The sequence below is a fragment of the Amblyomma mixtum genome, chromosome 2 (genome assembly GCF_055824585.1).
Source record: "Amblyomma mixtum isolate Tamu chromosome 2, ASM5582458v1, whole genome shotgun sequence".
In the NCBI taxonomy this organism is placed as follows: Eukaryota; Metazoa; Arthropoda; class Arachnida; order Ixodida; family Ixodidae; genus Amblyomma; species Amblyomma mixtum.
In genome coordinates, this window is record NC_143013.1 from 259,967,933 (window position 1) to 259,985,878 (window position 17,946).

The 17,946-nt window shown below is 48.7% G+C and overlaps 2 protein-coding genes across 3 annotated transcripts in view; both read right to left on the reverse strand.

The window, feature by feature from the left end:
* LOC149363726 (uncharacterized) overlaps window positions 1–7,059 on the reverse strand; it is a 79,931-nt gene extending 72,872 nt beyond the window's left edge. The window contains exon 1 of one of the 2 annotated variants that reach the window (XM_089573681.1): window positions 6,217–7,059. The gene's annotated coding sequence lies outside the window, so the exon portion shown is untranslated. The remainder of the gene's footprint in view (window positions 1–6,216) is intronic. The other variant, XM_089573680.1, reaches the window with a different exon arrangement.
* Window positions 7,060–7,735: 676 nt separating this feature from the next.
* Window positions 7,736–17,946, reverse strand: part of Pp4-19C (protein phosphatase 19C) — a 35,799-nt gene continuing 25,588 nt past the window's right edge. The window contains exons 7-8 of the mRNA XM_089573683.1: window positions 17,233–17,311; window positions 7,736–8,445 (exon numbers count right to left, since the gene is read on the reverse strand). Coding sequence (XP_089429809.1) covers window positions 8,395–8,445; window positions 17,233–17,311 — 130 coding nt within the window. The 3' untranslated portion in view covers window positions 7,736–8,394. The remainder of the gene's footprint in view (window positions 8,446–17,232; window positions 17,312–17,946) is intronic.

Sequence of the window (17,946 nt, forward strand, 5' to 3'; positions counted from 1 at the left end):
GATACTTTAATACAACTCATTTGGCCACAAAATAAGCCCACTTGTCCCCGCTCTTCGTACTGAAAAAGATATTTATTTTCCGTGAATTGACATCCTACCAAGAAACATAGTTCATTCATAACTATCATTAAGAAAAAGCACATTTCCTCATTTTTTGAGGGGATGGGTGTCGTTTTAACAGCACTGTTGGTTGAAACTGCCTGCCTGGTGTTTTTACTGCGCTTACTAATTATGGTATCAAGACTGCTTTGCAGACTTACCATTAAAAACACTGTTTTCGAGCACAGGATCTTAAAATGACATTGGGAAAATACTGACAGTAATTTTAAGCCTATGAGCAGAGTTTTATGTTCTAGGTAAATTTCACAGTGTTCGCACATTAACATCGTCATGGTGCATAGAGACACAAGACACGAACCTGAGCCGCTTAGCACGCATTGTGACTTCTTCCATCTGCGTGGCACATATTGCTCTACACTTCTATGTTTCTCTCTACATTTCTGTAGGACACAAACCAAGCGACTCTGTTATCTTTATGATTACAACTGCTACACTAAGTTCACGAACCTAAACTCAGCTACAGCTAAAAAGAATCTGGAATAAAATATGCAAGTGAGACTGAAGTGTGGATGCACTACAACATTACTTGTTTTACCGATATAAAGAACAAGTTGTGTGCTTTGAAATACCGTTTTGCCGATGGCATTCTCCGTAGCAGTAATTTTGCTGCTACCATACAAGTTCACTTTAACAAGCCCTGAGTGCGTCCACATTTCAGCTGCTCAAAGAACTGCTTCTCTTGAGTGTCTTGTGCATGCTAGCCTGACAATTATCCTTTCCAGAACAGCTGATGAATATCGGCTTTTTACAGTCCCTGAATCTCGCACGAGACACACATAACTGTGCCATACATGCATAGGTTAAGTGTGAAGGCAAATGTACACATGGTGTTCCAAGACTGTTGAAAACTGGAGGCACATCACTATCACTAGTATTATAGCTGGATAAAACTTAAGCCTGCAGTGATGCTACACCCACAACCATGATGACCACCAGATGTTCCTTCGAAACATTCAAACAACCTGTTGCTAAATGTTTTCTTGTTGCCTAAACAAAAGGCTAACCACAGGATTAAATTTAAATTCCGAGCGCAAGAACTTCAATGGGAGAGCATTAAAAGCCACATTGCGAAAAAAATGTTTCCTCGGTCATAAAATTCGCCTATTGGCTAGGGGAAAGTGACGTCATCAGACTGGAAGCGGCCTCACTTTCGGCACGAGCATCACCAGCTTGTAATGCTATCGCACTGCCAACACATAATGTAATTAGTTGCCCCTGTGAGTTTGTTTTTTACTCCTCAACTTGTTTTACGGTGGAGGGGGGGGGGGGGACGTTGGAATGTAGATTTTGTTTACTGTTGGCAATTGGTGAGCGGAGTAGTACAGCACACTGTGGCCAACGGGCTGTTGTTGAACGCCGCTGCTTAAATTAAATCCTTCTCAAATGGTGCATCCCTTTCCAAGAACAAAACAACAAAGGGGACAGCAGCTCACAGGTTACGATTCCAATAGCATAGCACAGTACGGCGAGGCAAAGCCACACAAATTGGACGACCAGAGCTAGACAACCCTCTCAAAATCCAAGCCCCGACGACGCGCGAATCTCATCCCACCATTTCCTGAATTTCGAGCGTCCATTAAATGTAAAGAAGACAAAGAGGAAAAATCTCGTCGTAGCGTACCACTCTGGATGTAACCAGGCCAGCAGCGCACCGAATATTCGCGGCCCGCCGAGAGGCAGCGTCTCTTGCGAACAAAATGTTCCGAGCGGTGAGCGCGCGGTGGCGTCGCTAGCGAACAGGCATCGCCGGTCTCCATCGCGAGCGAGAAGCAGACGCGGCCATGGAGGGGGGCTCTGGCGCTCGGCTGGCTGCCGAAACAGGCGGCAAGCTCGGGGAAAAAAAAAAAAAAAAATACCGCGCGTTCTTCACCAGCAGTCGTCGTCGGCGTGTCACAACTATGGGGGGTCGTTCTTCGCACAGTTCTTAGCTCGCATTTCCCTCGAAAAGCAGCGAACAGGCACTCGCTTCCGTTTTTATTCTAGTCACTACAAGTCCACTCGTATATTACAGCAACTTTTGCGAGCGACTCGGTCCCTTACAGACACGTTCGTAAGCCCCGGTACCAACTACTATTAACTGTTAGTTACTGGCAGTCGCTTCTTCCAAGCTGCAAGAACGTAGAAAAGGGGCTGTCAATGGTGACTTGCTATATTCTATTACACTGGATACCCATTCACACACACACACACACACACACACACACACACACACACACACACACACAAAACCCTGCCTGCGACCCCCGCATGAAAACGGAATTTCAGGAAGCATGTCGGTCCATGCCTCCGGTAGGCAGCGATAAAATAATCACTTCCTGGCGGTTTACACGGCTGCAGAAAAACGAGACAAAAATAAAACGAGGAATGCAGCCCCGATTCGGATTCACACAGCCTATTTCGTTCCAGTTCGCTACCGTTTAGACGACGGGAAACAATATGAACGGCTAGCGATAGATCGGCAACATGTGAATCGCGATCGAGACAAGAAACTTGCAATTAAGCTTTCCTTCCATTATATTCGACATTCACACGTAGTTCTCACAAACGCTTCTGTTGTTGCGTCTTATTGCCATCAAATCCAACAATATTAATAATACTAGACACTAGCCCGTTAACGGGGTATCTGCGTCTCATCACCGCATCGCTTTTAGCCTTCCAGACTTTTCAAAAACGAGCGAACCCCTGAGCAATGTTAGCTTTCTCACTGGAATTCACGGAACAGCTCTTTCGGAGAGCAAAAAAAATCTCTGCCTCTCCCGTAACCGAGAGTAGAGTAAGCATGAAATGTTTACGGGCCTAATGTCATCTCGGTGGACACCCGAACCGCACCGTACAGGAAAGGAGGAACGCCACCACCCGTTCAGCGCGATGCCTTGCCATTTGAACGCAAGGTTTTTTGAGGAAAGCAAATGGCGCAGTAATTCTCTGCCATCTCGGTGGACACCCGAACTGCACCGTAATGGAAGGGAGGAACGCCACCACCCGTTCGGCGCGATGCCTTGCCCTTTGAACGCAGCGCTTCTCCCCGGGCCCCTGTGCGCCTGCGCGGCTTTGCTTCTATGCGCGAAGCCCCTAAGAGATCACATATGACAACGAAGTGTATCGTGGCATTTATGTGCTTTTTGCACGCGTTATTAGAAATCGGAAATTATAATTCCGTGCATTATCAAACGCACAGCGACTGATATCTTGATAAACATTGAGAAGGCACTGGCAGCAGTTATTTTTTGTGACTCCTTTGGAGACCAACCGGCGCTTGCATGCCGGTCGCGTAGGAGGGCTTAGAGAGTCTCGTTAAATCTCGTTGTCTCGTACGGTGCCCGGATGTTCTCGTTTCAGAGCCCGGATGAGTGGATTTCAGTGCCCGGATGATGGCTCTCGGTCTCGGCGTGACGTCACCACACTGCCGACAACGGGGGCATTTCATGCTTAATACCGCGCAGTTCGACGGTCTTCTCAGCAGCCAGTACAGAACGTGACTTCAAACAAACGACTTTTACTTCATCCACGATTAGGTACTCCACTCTGACACTTCGCGTCAACGAGGAGGGGTACCAGAACATCCCATTCGGTTACCATTTTAAGAAAGTGGTACCCGAACTTGAAAACGTTTCTTCTTCCTTCTTTCGCGAACAGCACTTGTACACGTCTCGCCGGCGCGCATGAACACGGCGGAGAAAATAAAGAAAAAATCAAGAAAAGGAAAAAACATCAACGGGAGCGAGCAGGCGGGTTTCCAGACAGAGCGCGAGGAGGAGCGAGAGCCGCCGGCGAGAGAAAAAGACGAGCGTCTGAGAGGAAGAAAGGAGAAGAAAAAAAAAGATATAAAGCGCCAGGAGGAACGAGAGTGAGAAAGAGGCATAAGCAGGGGGAGGAGAGGGAGAGACGCCGTCGAGCGCAAAATACAAGGCAAAAATGAAGCGCTCGCACACGAGGAGCAGCACAGGCCCCGTTTCAAGCAAATGGCTACAGTGCGGCGACGGCGGCGGCGCGCCAGACGCTGCGACGACGACGAGGAGTAAACAAGTGCAAAATTTAAATGGAAATATATAGAGCGATTGAGAGAGAGGGAGAACGAGACACGCGAAGAGGGGGGGGGGGGGGGTAAGGCAGGAGGAGAGCTCGCGCGGAATCTCCCCCGGCCGCGGAACGCTCCCAACTCGTGCGTGCGTGCGTGCGTGAGCGCACGCGAGAGCGGTAGCATTTGCCTCTCTCGCCGTCGCCTCGGGGCCCAAAACGACGTCGATTCCGCAAGGAAACGGACACGTGTCGACATTGTTAGACACGAGTTCCGGGGATGCTGAGAGAGATAAAGGCGCGTCTTCTACGTCGCTCTCAACGCGAACTTCTCTCTCTCCGCAGAGATGATGCCAAAGGTCAACAACTGCTGTTGCTGGTGGTAGGTTCATTGGGCCAAGGACCAAAGGAGGTGTCGACTTCTACATCAGCAGCAGCAGAAGGGAGAAACCACTGACCGGGTGACTCACGTCGACTCTTTTAGCGCCGTCTCTCCTCCGCGCTTAAAACAGTGCACGAGGGGGGTAGCGGAAAGGGAACGAAAATGACGGTAATCGCCGCATTTGTAACTGCCTACACGCTAAACGGTTGCGATCGTTATGTGCCTCAAAGGAATAAAACGAGACGTTGTTGAGCTCCCGTACGCTGTGCTCGATGTTTGGCGTTGCCACGCTGGCAGTACCACCACGTTTTCGCAACTTGAAAATCGCGACACGCGCACGGCCTCGTACTGCAGGTCTCCTTCCTCCCCATCGCGGCAGCAGGAGCATCAGCGCGGCGGCGGCTACGAGCTCGAAAAAAAAAAAAAGCGTATGCTGTCGCAGTAGAGAATTTTAACGATAGGGCTTCGTGCAGACGCGAACGCCCCCATCATCGCACCGACAAGTTAGCGGCAACTCGGAAGCAAACAGTTTCACACGATTTTATTCTTCAACCCTTTCTTCGAGCGACGCCGGAGAGAGAAAAAAAACTCGAAAGAAAAAAAAAATGCATTTTTAGGCTTCGCATTTAGGCCTAACAGTTTTAGGCTTAGTGCACGCTCAACGCGAGCAAGAGCTCAGATCCGAACAACAGAGAGGCTAGAACGCGTTGCATGTTCGATTAGGCCTAAATTGCTGGTGGCTGTCCCCGCCAGCTGAGGCGCGAGCACGGCGATCCGAACGCGGCGGCCGTCGATCGCGGGCAAGGCGAAACACGCCACGAGAGAAAACAGCTGCAGAAAAAAAAAAGAACAATCGACACTGCGCAAGAAGCACAAAAACAAAAAACCCCAGAGCGTCATCACATCTCATTTCCAAATCGCGGCGGGGACCTTCGCGAAATGAACGAATCGAAAGGCCGTCCTTTTTTTAAATATCAAACGTCGCGGCTGCGGCGGCGACGAGGCATTCGTGGCGAGTGGGAGAACTGTTTAGGGTTGTTATCTTTCTGCGATTGCTTTTTCTTTTCCCCTCGCCGCCGTCTGCGCGCTCAATGGCAACGCGAGAAAGCGAACCAAAAAAAGAGCACAGCAAGCGTGGCGGCCGCATAAACAACAAGAGAGCCGGCTGGCTGGCTGGCTGGCTGGTTTTTTCTTTTCTTTCGCTTTTGCGCTCGCTGCCGGTCGGCTGTCTGACCTACTTGGTATTATTCTCGCGTCTTCGGAGCAGACTTCCTACATCGGAAACCCGGCGCGCTCTTGACGCTCGTCTCAGGAACAACGCGCGACGCCTGGAACTTGGCGAAAAATGGCTCCGTATAATTAAAAGAACGCATTTTTTTTTTCTCCCTCTTTCTCCTCTTCCTTCCCGCGTCGCTCGTCTCCATGCACGCGCTCGAGTCGACCGGGACCAGCGAATACCGAGCCTCTCGACGCCGCCAAAGTCAACGACACGGGCGATTTATCTTTCTCGTCTTTTTCGCCGCTTTATCGCGCCGAGGATTGGTCCGCTTCCAAGAGGAGACGGACGTTTGTCAGAAATAGAGAAAAGGGGTGACGTGCGAAGCGCTAACTCTCCGCAGACAGGCAAGGGCCGAGCCGGGGGTCGCGCCGATAACGCGATCAAAAATAGAAAGCGGTGCTTGCGCCGTGCGACTCACCTGTTCGAAGATCGAGCGCCAATCCGTCGGTGGCAGCCAGCGGCGGGGGCTTCAGACCGGGGCCAGAGATAGAAGAAGAAAAAAAAAGCGTCTCTTGCTGCTCCTGCCGACGGCCGCTCGTGGGACGAACGCCGCGTTCACCTCTCGTTCCGGCACCGTTTTTTCACCATGGAGACGGTCGGAGACTTCGCACGTTGACAGATGAGTTGACGAGCTCGGCTCGAAGCGGTAGGCCTAATCACCGCGCTTTTAATCATTCGTAGCGCTCGAAGAAAAACCACTCGCGGTGCACAAAAAAAGCGCCATTCCTGGCCAGGTCCGCAGACGGCATTACCGGGTCTGTCCGTCGGCAGGCGCTTCGGGAGACTCTCCATGTCGGGATAAGCTGTCACATTTTAATTCCACTCGCCGATGCCCCGCGTAGGCCCGAAACACGGCTCACGTATATCGAAAACGGGAGGAAAAGCACTGAAAAGGAAAATTTTTTTCATCGATGGGGGGCCAACCACGTTACAATCTCGACGAAGCGTCGCCGGGCCCCTCTCGCGGCGCCCGCGGCTCCCTCTAGGCAGCCGCTGCCGCGTCGTCTGCCGACAGGAGACGCCGCCTGCGCCGCCGCCGCTGCCGCCGACCGGCGCGCGCGGCACGCTACGTCAGCTTCGCCTCGAGGCAGGCGAAAAGGAGCAAGCCGCCGGGAGATAGATTAGGGAGCCGCCGCCGGGCTCGTCTTCTTGCTCTTGCGCAGATTTGCGTCAGGGATATAAGCTCCTTACGTGTTTGATCCACAGTCGAGCAGCACTCGCTGGCCGCTAACCAGCATCCTTTGCTTGTACTACGTTCCCGCTCTCAAGTTCGTCTTGCAAAACTCGGGTCTGCTTGATCCAGCGAACAGCTAATACGCCGATTAACGAGCACTGTAGCCTTTTTTCTTCCACTTCCGGCTGTAGGCACTTACAAACTAACGGCAGGGCTGCGCAACAGCCGCTAGTTACAAAAACCTGGCGAAAACAAGAAAGGATGCCAAGCGAGGCAGCTTCAGGGCTTCAAAGAAACGACAGAAGCTTGCGATGGCTGCAACGTAGCGCACACTTTTCATTAAATAATTACGAGGTTTAGCGATCAGGACCACACCGCGTTCTAAGTTTGCAATGCGTTTATTTCATGATAACAAACGGCACAGAGTGCCAGTTTATTAGGCACGCTTCTTATCGCATCCCAAAACAGCATACTCTAGAGAGCCTCACTAAGAATCAGTTTTTGCAAGTTGCCCTAGGCCCGATACCACAGAATAAACCCAAACAGTGCCTTCAAAACTTGAGAATATGCTGCCTTTACCTTCCACTACAAGTTTTTTTTTTGTCTAAGGCTTTCAGTTTTGAATAGCTAAACAAATTAGTTGCAGTAATTAGTAACTGCCAGTTTTTTCTCTTGGCCATCTGCCATACATGCTAAACTGCACAGTGTGCTGCTACCGCCATACGCTTACACAGGCATCAGCAAGCAGATGACAGACAGCCAATAAAACACTGACACATACTTATTTTATTGAAACAGTGTTCCACTTTACATTAAACAGTGCAGTTCACAGACTGCCACTAACCAACACAAAGCAGAGAATCTAAAAGGACTTCAGGCAAGTAAGAATCAAATAAAAGAACAACTTGCAGTTTACAATCTGTACAAGTGAAACATGACAGCACTTGTAGGTACTTAGCCAAACAGTACAAAGAAGAAAAAAAGAACTGCCAAATAGAAGTTTGAAGACAGAGGTATAAGCAAAAATAACATGCCTGAACCCAAGCACACAAGTGACTGCAGTATGTGGGTTTGAGAATTGGGGGCAGAAAAAAAAAAAAAAGCTGAGTGGGTCTGATGCAGCAAACCATTCTTGTTGGCAACAAGCTCGCTTCCAGGCTGTGTTAGCAAGAAAAAAAAAAGAAACAAGATGGTCCTTGCCCCCTTTCTCCTAAGGAGAGCTGTGGTGAACTTGGGATGGAACAATTATGCCGACAACGGCTGATGGCGCTTTCCTCGTAGTGAAAAGAGAATAACATGTATGCTGAACTGATGTTCGCATGAACAAGACAGTCTTTCCAGTTTAAGAGTGCCTTTTGTATGACACGGTGTACAGGTTTGTATGCAGTTAAAAAAGAACGAAAGCGAGGATGGGATTGGTCATCACAGGAAGTAATCTGGCTGCGGCTTCTTGGTTGGAATTCCTCTGCTCTCCTGCAAGGTGAAAAAAAGAAAAACAGAATTAGAGCTCACAAAGCGTTTACTCATGGTATATATTTAACTACGAGTACACTTGGAATTTCATCAATGAAGAAAGCGATGCAGCCTTAAAAGTTTTCTTTGTAACGTGGGCAACTAATTCCAGCTGGTACATAATTTTTTAAACGGCACGAAGCCTGCAGTTACAACTCAGCTGCAACCCATTTTGCTGTTTGAAACCTGCAACAAATCATTCGCTTTATTGCTTCATGATCCCGGCCGCGGCGGCTGAATTTCGATGAAGGCGAAATTCTAGAGGCCCGTGTGCTCTGCGATGTCAGTGCACGTTTAAGAACCCCAGGTAGTCGAAATTTCCGGAGCCCTTCACTACGGCATCTCTCATAGCCCGAGTTGCTTTGGGACGTTAAACCCAATGAACCAACCAACCAAGCTTCATGAAAAAAAAAGACCAAGTTTACGAACTGTTAACAAAAACATCGAAAGGCATGGGGAAGCCCACCTAAAGCATTCACCGTCCCATGACTGCACCATACGGGAGGAAAGAGCGCAATGGTGCCGCATGAGCAGCATTACAATTAACTTTGCCTAAAGGCAATCCAACATGCTAGCAGCAGAAATTCTGACATGCTCATACGCATTTCCCAGCGAACCTGTCAGGCGACTGTTTCCGCAACACTTCAACACTGTAACAATGCACAAAAGGCACAGCAAACAAAAAGAATGGACGCTGCTGTCTGGACACATAGACACCTTATTTCTTCCCAAAGCGTCGGCTCGTCCTCTGACATTAGTGCAGAATGAATGAGGCATTAAGGAACAGACAGAACAACGTGCAGAAAACTGCAGCTGCGCCAAGCTCGTGCGTCATTTGCTTGCGAAATATGTGGTTGAGGTCCCCCTCCACACCTATCACCTAGCCACATTGTTCGCCCGATTTTGTGCATACTCCATGTAATAAAATACTTTGCTCCCATTACATGCTCTTCGGATATGCACCAATGAGAAAGCCTTTTGACCCCCGAATTTGCACATTTCATACGTAAACTGATTTATTCTATGGGCTTAGTTATACGCTTGTGACTCAGCTGCCACAAAAGATTGATATTACCGCATAGGTCACTACCACTGCACTACATTCACCACTAAAGCTGGGGCCGTATTACGGAACTGTCAAATCAAAAACTTGTCAAAAACGCGTCAAAAACTCGTCAAAAAGCCCCGCCGTAGCCGCGCTCCTATTGGTCGGCCGTGGCCGGCGGCCATGTTGCTTTCTTGCGTCATGGGTGACTGGCGTTTACGTCACGGACATGACAGAAGTGGTGACGTTGCACACCTAATTATGCAGGCGCATTTTGACGTTTTTTTTGACGGCTTCGAGGCGGTCAAAATTGGACCGTTCCGTTTTTGACAGAAAATGGCGGCGGCGGCAGCGGCGTCGTATGTGGCTGAGGCGGCTGCGGCGACGCGAGCAACGGTGAAGGAGGGCGCATGAAGACGCGTTTGACTTGCCGGACGAGCTGTTCCGACGCCTTTTTCGACTGGAGAGGCAGACTGCGGTGTGGCTGTGCGACGAACTCGCCGATGAATTTGGAGGTTTGCGTGCGAGTGCGCTCTCGGTGCAGCGGCGGGTGCTGTGTGCACAGCGGTTATTTGCGACCGGCGGCTTTCATGCAAGCTTCGGCAGCCGACGACACCTCTGTGCCACAGCTACATACAAATAAAACATGCTTATGCTGGCAAAGAACTTTATTTTCCCCTGCAAATCGCACTTCGTGGTCGTCTTCCGTTTACCGGTCGAGGAAAAAGAAACAGACGACCACACATCACATACAACGCTTCACGCTTTGACACTTTTGTCATCGATCGTAAAAGCCGAACAACACAGACCTTAACAAGTTGGCTTCGTCGATTTTTCCGCACTTAGATCAACCGCACAGTACCTTGATTTTCGACGCCGCGTAGGAAAACAGTATCAAGGCGTGGAACAGTTGTTTCCGTGCAAAGCGGCTTGTTGACGTTTTACCACCGTCTGCGCACCCCCGCGGCAGCAAAAGTTACCCACTAGCAAATTTAATAGCCTAACTTCTTGCACTTCTTGTTTTTCTTAATATTTTCTAGTTTTAAACATCATTTTTGGCAAAATAAAATAATAATTATTTTTATCGCTGTGCATTTCTTTACTCTTTTAGCAAAAATTTAGCAGACGGTCCCTCGTCGTGCAGGCAAATGCTTCGGGGCGCCGCTCTGCTGTAATTGGCTGATTCCTCGTTGCGTCAATTTTGCGTCAGGCGTCGACGTCACATTGTTTCGTCATTTTGACGTCACTGTCAATAACTTTTGACAGATTTTTGACAAAGTTCCGTAATACGGGTCCTGAATTCTGTTATGCATTCTGCATTGTTTTTAACCCCTTATGAAGCATGAAATTTTATGAAGTTTCATGTGCACACAAATCGTCAAATTTTACTCTGATAAATCAGTTGCTAGAATCATTCATGTTTTTTTCAACCACTAATAGTCAAAGAAACAGTGGCACACATATGAACCACTGCCTTCATAATCAGAACTCAAAGGTGGTGCATGCAGTCTTTGCCAAAAGTAACTGAGAAGCCGTGACTGTGGTAGGAGCGGTCTCCGGCGCTGGTGCCACCCAGCTCTCTGGCTTTGAGTGTAAACCGGCTGACATAAGCCTGCGCTCTTGCTCTCCTTCCTTGAGTAATAAGAAGTAAGCCAGTAGCATGTGCGGCGAGCGATTTCGCGCCTTCGGAGCGCTGTCACATGGAGCGAGGGCACATGATTATGTCAGCCAGTTTACATTCGCAGCCGGGAAGCAAGGGCTAGCGTTGGAGACCGCTTTGCTGCCGGCGCAGCTGCTTGGGTACTTTTGGCAAACACTGTAAGCGTACCGCTATCCTTTCGAAGCATAAAAAATTTATGCACTCGAGCTGGAAAGTGCTTCAAAAATTTTTACGACCAGTTCAACTGGTGGGATGGTTCAAGGCGTTACGCCCACAATAAAACTTGGCATCTAGCTTCGGCTCAAGAAGCTCATGCGGATCTCCTTTTGTGCAGTTGACCACAAGGTATAGCATCTTGGTGGTGCGGATCGCTGAAGATGCAGACCCTTAATACTTTTATTCACAGAGTGATGGGTAGGAGTATAATGTTTTGTGAAATGCTTGTTTAATTTATCTACAAGTGGACAGACTTTTTCTAAGCCAGTCACTGCCTTCTCACCTTTGTGATGAAACTCTGTCGCCTTCATAGAGAGAAGCACTAAAAGCTAGCCCACATTTTCTTTTTTTGCAGGAGGCATTTTAGTTATGAACTTTTGCGCTTCAGAGTAGCAGTGCCAAAACAAGGCTTACTGTTGTCCGCCTCACTTTACTCATCATCTTTGCTCAACTGTGAGTTGCCACAAACTAATTCAAATGAGAGGTCTACAGCCCCTTCTTGTGAAAGGAACCAGCCTGAAAGTGCAAATTTCCAACATTAAAGGTGCACTGAAGAGGAATCTGAACTCGTCTTTTTGCCGCAGGAACTCGATCTACACGTTCCGAGCTTTCTTAGAAACGTCGATTTATTGCCCTGTGTGGCCGATTTCCCTAATTAAATCGAATTAACGTCCGGCTCCCGCCTTTTTTTTTAATTCTGCCTCGTACGGTGGGCGGAGTCGACCAACGCGTGGCGCGCCTTTCACCCAGTCCCGTGGCGGCTTGCCGCTCTGCCATCGGCGGAGTAATACGTAGTAGTCCGTAGTAGCAAATAGTCCGCGCGTATTTTTATTTCTTCGGGCTTATTTTGCGGCTATATTATCTGCGAATGAAACTATTTATTCATGGAAACCTAGAAAACAAAATAAAGCGAAAGCAAAGCCTCCACGGGACTGGGTGAAAGGCGCTCCACGCGTTGGTCGACTCCGCCCACCGTAAGAGGGAGAATTAAAAAAAAAAAGGCGAGAGCCAGACGTTAATTCGATTTAATTAGGAAAATCAGCCACACAGGGCAATAAGTCGCAGTTTCTAAGAATGCTAGGAACGTGTAGATTGAGTTCCCGCGGCAAAAAGACAAGTTCAGAATCCTCTTCAGTGCACCTTTAAGGTGTACCCCATTGAGTGGAAACCCGTGCGCGTGTGTGTGTTTTACACTCGATGGCACCCATAACAGATAGCGTCCTCATACAACCTGGCAGGTTGCGGTTAAATTAATGACTGGTCGCGTGAAGTTGCTTGGGAAGAGCAACCTGGGTAGCACAAATTCCACCGGTGGCAGCACCTGCCATTCCATCCCAGGGCAGTAGCGCACCGCTTAGCCGCTGCACCACTGCGTCAAGAGTGGCATGAGGACTCCCAGGGATGTATGAATGTTAAGTAGAGAATGACCAATTCTGCATATATGGCCATTAACCCATTAGCTATCGCGTCATACCCTTAAGGCGGAGCGCGGGCCATGTTACGGCGGCGACCGCCTTCACGAAGTTAGTGTGCAGATCAGAAGGGGTCCAGCGGCGTCGCGGTGGCTATATACAGCCATGCAGAGAAAGAATTGCCAGCTGCGTGGCACTGGATTACATCCCGCCATAGCACGTGGCAACTGCATTCACAAACTGAGCAGGCAGGCTTGCACCTTCTCACATGTAAGCAGTCCTTAAATGTCTGTTTTATGTTTCAAAACCTTCACATCTATTTACAGCACTGCATTACTGAGGCAGAGTCCGCGAGCGAGCTGTTTACGAGGAGTACTGTTGGGCGAAATCTAATGCGATAGCAGTCTTGTCAGAAAGCACTATGCCTTCTAAGACCAAATAAATTTCTCTAGAATTATAACTGAATCATTAAGGACTGTTTTAGAAACAAGCAAATTTAGACACTCAGCAGACATCACAAATTGAACAAAGACAATAAAGACAACAACTAATTCATACGCAACGCATCTCATTACTCCAGCAGACTTACACCAAACATGCCTTGAAAGGCTAAGCCTTGTAAACATTTATATTGCGATCTTTACATTTTCCTCCAGCACATGTCCATTGCCTCACCCTCCTCTATTGTCTTCACCTAACCACGCGTCTTCTCCATTCTTGCTATGTCTATTTTTGCTTTTGTCCACTTGGGGACTAGACTGCACTTGAGTAAACAGTATGACATACAGCAACATCTTTAAAGAGCCTCTCAACTGCATTTGCCCCTGCTTTAGCATATTTCTTTCATGCTTGCCATCCAGCAAGGCATTACCATGATGCCCTGCAGCCTCACTGAAAATACTGCAAGTGCGTGCATAATGGAAGCACCTTTTCTGCCAAAAAAATTCAAAATTTGGAGGAGAGTGTTCATTACACGCGGTAATACAGTTGCACAGATTTATATCTTCACAACTAAAATAGTGAGTGCATTCATTAGGCGACGAAATGACTTGGTTTATGGGGGTTTCACGTCCCAAAGTGACTCGGGCTATGCCGGAAATTTCAACCACGTGGGGCTCTTTAATCTGGTTTGGTTTAGTTTATGGGGTTTAACGTCCCAAAGCGAATAAGCTATGAGAGACGCCGTAGTGGAGGGCTCCGGAAATTTCGACCACCTGGGGTTCTTTAACGTGCACTGACATCGCACAGTACACGGGCCTCTAGAATTTCTCCTCCAAAGAAATTCTAGCCACCGCGGCCGGGATCGAACCCGCGTCTTTCGGGACAGCAGCCGAGCACCGTAACCGCTGAGCCACCGCGGCGGCTGTACTGATATCGCACAGTACACGGGCCTCTAGAATTTCACCCCTATTGGCCAGGATCGAACCCGCTTTCAAAATGAAATGCAATTGGTAGGCTGTCGCTTTGCGCTCAACCCTGGGTGCTCCTCTACCAGTCAAGAATAGTACTTTTGGAGAGAAAGCTCCACTCTCTGATCAGCAACTTTCAAGGTCAACAAGGTTTCACTTTGACCTTGAGCCAGGCTTCACACGCCTGACATACCACGTGATTGGCCACAGCTAGAGCCAAGCTCCACCTGCACCACACCGCTTGCCTCACTGCTGCGCTGAGCCTCTGCCGTACCATGTGACATGACCACGTGATTAGACGTATACAGCACGTGCCTCGCCGTGCTCGCTTCAGTCGGAGCTGTTGGGGGCCCGACTCTGCGCAGTGATGGAGGCCAGTCTTTCTCCCGTCTTATTAGGTATAACTGAGTTAAACCCCAGCCATTTATTCAACAAGCTCAGCTAAGTAAAGTACCTAGCCACTCCATACATTAGAGAACAGGCAGATGTACAGAATATGCCAGGTTTGGATCCACGATGTCAGCACAATAAAAAGCAAGCTGTGCTAGTAGAAGCTCTTGCTCGCCAGTGTGCGCCACGCACTTTCCCCTGGCTTCTTCTCGCAGCTCATGGAGTTGCGGGTGAGCTCGCTGCGGGTGTCCCAAAAAACGAAAAAAAAATTTGCGTGTTATTCGTTCCTTGCGTCCATATACGATGGGAAATACTTTCTGCTCCCAGACTGATTCAAGGAAAAAACTCGCGTTATATGCGTACCAGTAATAATGCTTTTGACTGAAATCCGTATTGTGAATCTCCCCAAACAGACGTGTCAGTGAGTTGCTGCCAGAGCTGCAGTGCTCAATGCGCTGGCTTGACTGAGCAGATGGGGGAGCAGAACTTTGTTTTTTACTGGGTTCTACCTTTCGGTAGAATTCAGGTGATTAAAATAATTCAATTCTCCATCATTCTATTATTACTTTCTGCAAAAAATGCTAAAATCAGGAAACTAGGACCCCTAGTCATTAAGATGATGCAAATAGCAGATGCTTAGCTGCACATTTAGCGGTGGGAAGCAAGCACCATAGATAAGATTTGGCAGTGGTCTATTGGGTGCGTGCAGTATTTGAGAACGCCATTCCCTATCGCCACAGACATCAGCAGACTCACTACACTGCGCACAAGCGAGAGATTGCGCAGGAGTGCTTCTACGACAACTCCCCTGGCAGTGCCCTACTCCTCGAGGCTCGGGCAGAGGTGCTGCGCACGAAGAAGTGGCAAGCCCGGATTGCCGGAGAGGACAATGCGGACTTCTTGTGCACAAGGTGTGGGTGGGAAGAGGATACGATCGAACATGTGGTTCTGTTATGTCGATCGCTCCACCCCTGCCAACCGAGTGGATGTACCCTTGTGCAGGTGCTGGGTTGTCAATCGGGTGAACCGACAGCAAAGTGAGAGAACAAGCCATTTCCAAGGCCAGGGCGGTCGAGATAACAAAGCGCCGCCTTAAAAATTGGAATAGGCTGAAGCGTTAGGTGGTGGTAGCGACACGGCGGGACAGACTAAGTTGTAGCATCTCAAAGTTGGCTAGGACTTTGGGGTAATGTCTGTGCGTTACAAAAGGATAAGCCCCACAACCAATCCAAATCCAATTCAATCCAATCCACATCTACCTAGCCGTGCAGCTTCTTATATAGTCACACTTTTATCATTCATACTGCCCAGTTCGTTCCAAGATGGAAGTGCAAAGGTTGGCACAGGAAATGAAACATTATGCAGTCCTCCTCACCCTGGACGCACCCGGCTTACACCATCACATATGACAGAAATTTTGTGCGCACCACTACAGAAACCTCATCAGTGCTTGTGAAGAGCCACCTGTCGTTACGATGGTTAGCTTTTGTTCTTGATCGAAGTTATTTTCATCTAAAAAAAGAAAAAAAGAGGATTCCGCGTTCTTTGAGATTCTTCAGCTTGCTTGGCAAGCGCTTCGACCAGAGCAGACGATTCTCCAGGGTTTTGTCAGACATGAATTGCCCCCTCCTCACGACAGGAACGTTACCTCAAGTCATGTAAGGTGGCAATTTTTCCAAGTAAGTCGCTGCGGTGTGCAGCCAGGGCAAAGAGGACTGCACAGCCTCCAGCCTATATCACTGCCTGCATCAACCTGTACGCTTCCATCTTGGAACAAGCCGCGCACAGTATGAATGATAAGGTGTCACATACAAAAAGCTGCGTGCCTCGATGTGCTGGGACTGCCGGTGTCTATGGTGACAGAGAATAGTGCTCTCAAGTTCCTTGCACACCTGGTATCTGGCTAGAACAGCAGGCTCCCAGTATGGGCTTTGCAGAACACTTGGGTACCATGGAGTGTTTTTCGAGTTCCCTGAGCACCTAAATCCTAGAATCATGTGTCTCGAACTCAGTGGTCAGTGTCTCGAGAGCATTCATATTATGCTCAAACTGCTGCACAGTTGTGGCTCTTGACCCCTGCACATGTACAGCGCTCAAAGCAGGATGCTCCGCTTCGGCCGAGTGCACGGACCTCCTGCAAAATGACTGATGTTCCACGCTGCCGCTGACGGCTTTATCATAAATGTGGCAGCTGCTACGCACAGGCGTGCAGGATGTTGCACCACAGAGTCATTTAAGGACATTATCTTGAGTGGTGTTTCAAGGCTTTCAGCACTGCAACCACACACGTCCCGCCTGATGATGTCAAAGTTATTGCGACGCTTAAAGACACCCGTAATGCGCATTGGGTGGTCACGTGATCGTGGGCACTTTTTGATGGCTACTGCATACACAACTATTTTTTTGCCAGGAACCTTCACCCTGACAACGAGCACTGTACAAGACTTCCCATGAGAACCTCTGGACTAGAAGGACATCTTGCCTCTGCAGGGTACTCGTAACTCTGCCACCTGCCCACTCTCCCACTGCATTCGCTTTGTCTACAGATGTAAGTTGAAACAATCCACAGTACTACTACTGTCACAGAATGCTGGCTTGCTTCCCAATAGGACCCACCTGAGGCGCAGCTTCAAATATTGTGAAGTCCCGTTGTAGATGTTCATCCAGCTCCAAGATGGCAGCAACGTTACCGCACCTACAAGAGAGAGAACACACACAATCAGCATGGAGCAATGGAGGAAGGTGGTAGAACACTTGGACACATACTGTATTTACCCGCATAATGATCGCACCCCCGAATTTTGTTGGCAAAATTCATTTTTTTTTTATTCCCCGTGTAATGATCGCACCCCGAACTTGCTGCTGCAATTTGTTGACGATGTAGAGTCTAGCTGACGATGATTGTACTTGCTATCTGTCTGACAGATGGCACGAGCAGATGACCATCTTGCTCTGTCAGCATTACAGCGGCAGCCGCCTGTTGGTTGACCTGTGGTCACGCGGGCAGTCTAAATGCAGTTACGCTTAATTGTGGATACCAAACTTAACTGCGGTTATCTCGAATCACGGTTCGTCGTTGTCGCAAGGCTCGCCACCGTTCTGGGTCAAACGAAGTGACGTGGTGATCTGGCTAAACTTTCTTGTTCTTGTAAATAACAAGCCCTGTGATACAGGAACATCAAAAATGAGTCCTCCTTGAGGATCACTGGCCTGTACCGAGTTGCTGGTAGGAGTAATAACTGCGTGGTCCATACCAACAATTTTTTGCAAGTTATTTGTCACAGCGTAAGCAAGTAGTGAAAATTAAAGAATCATTTAGTGCTTTTTCTG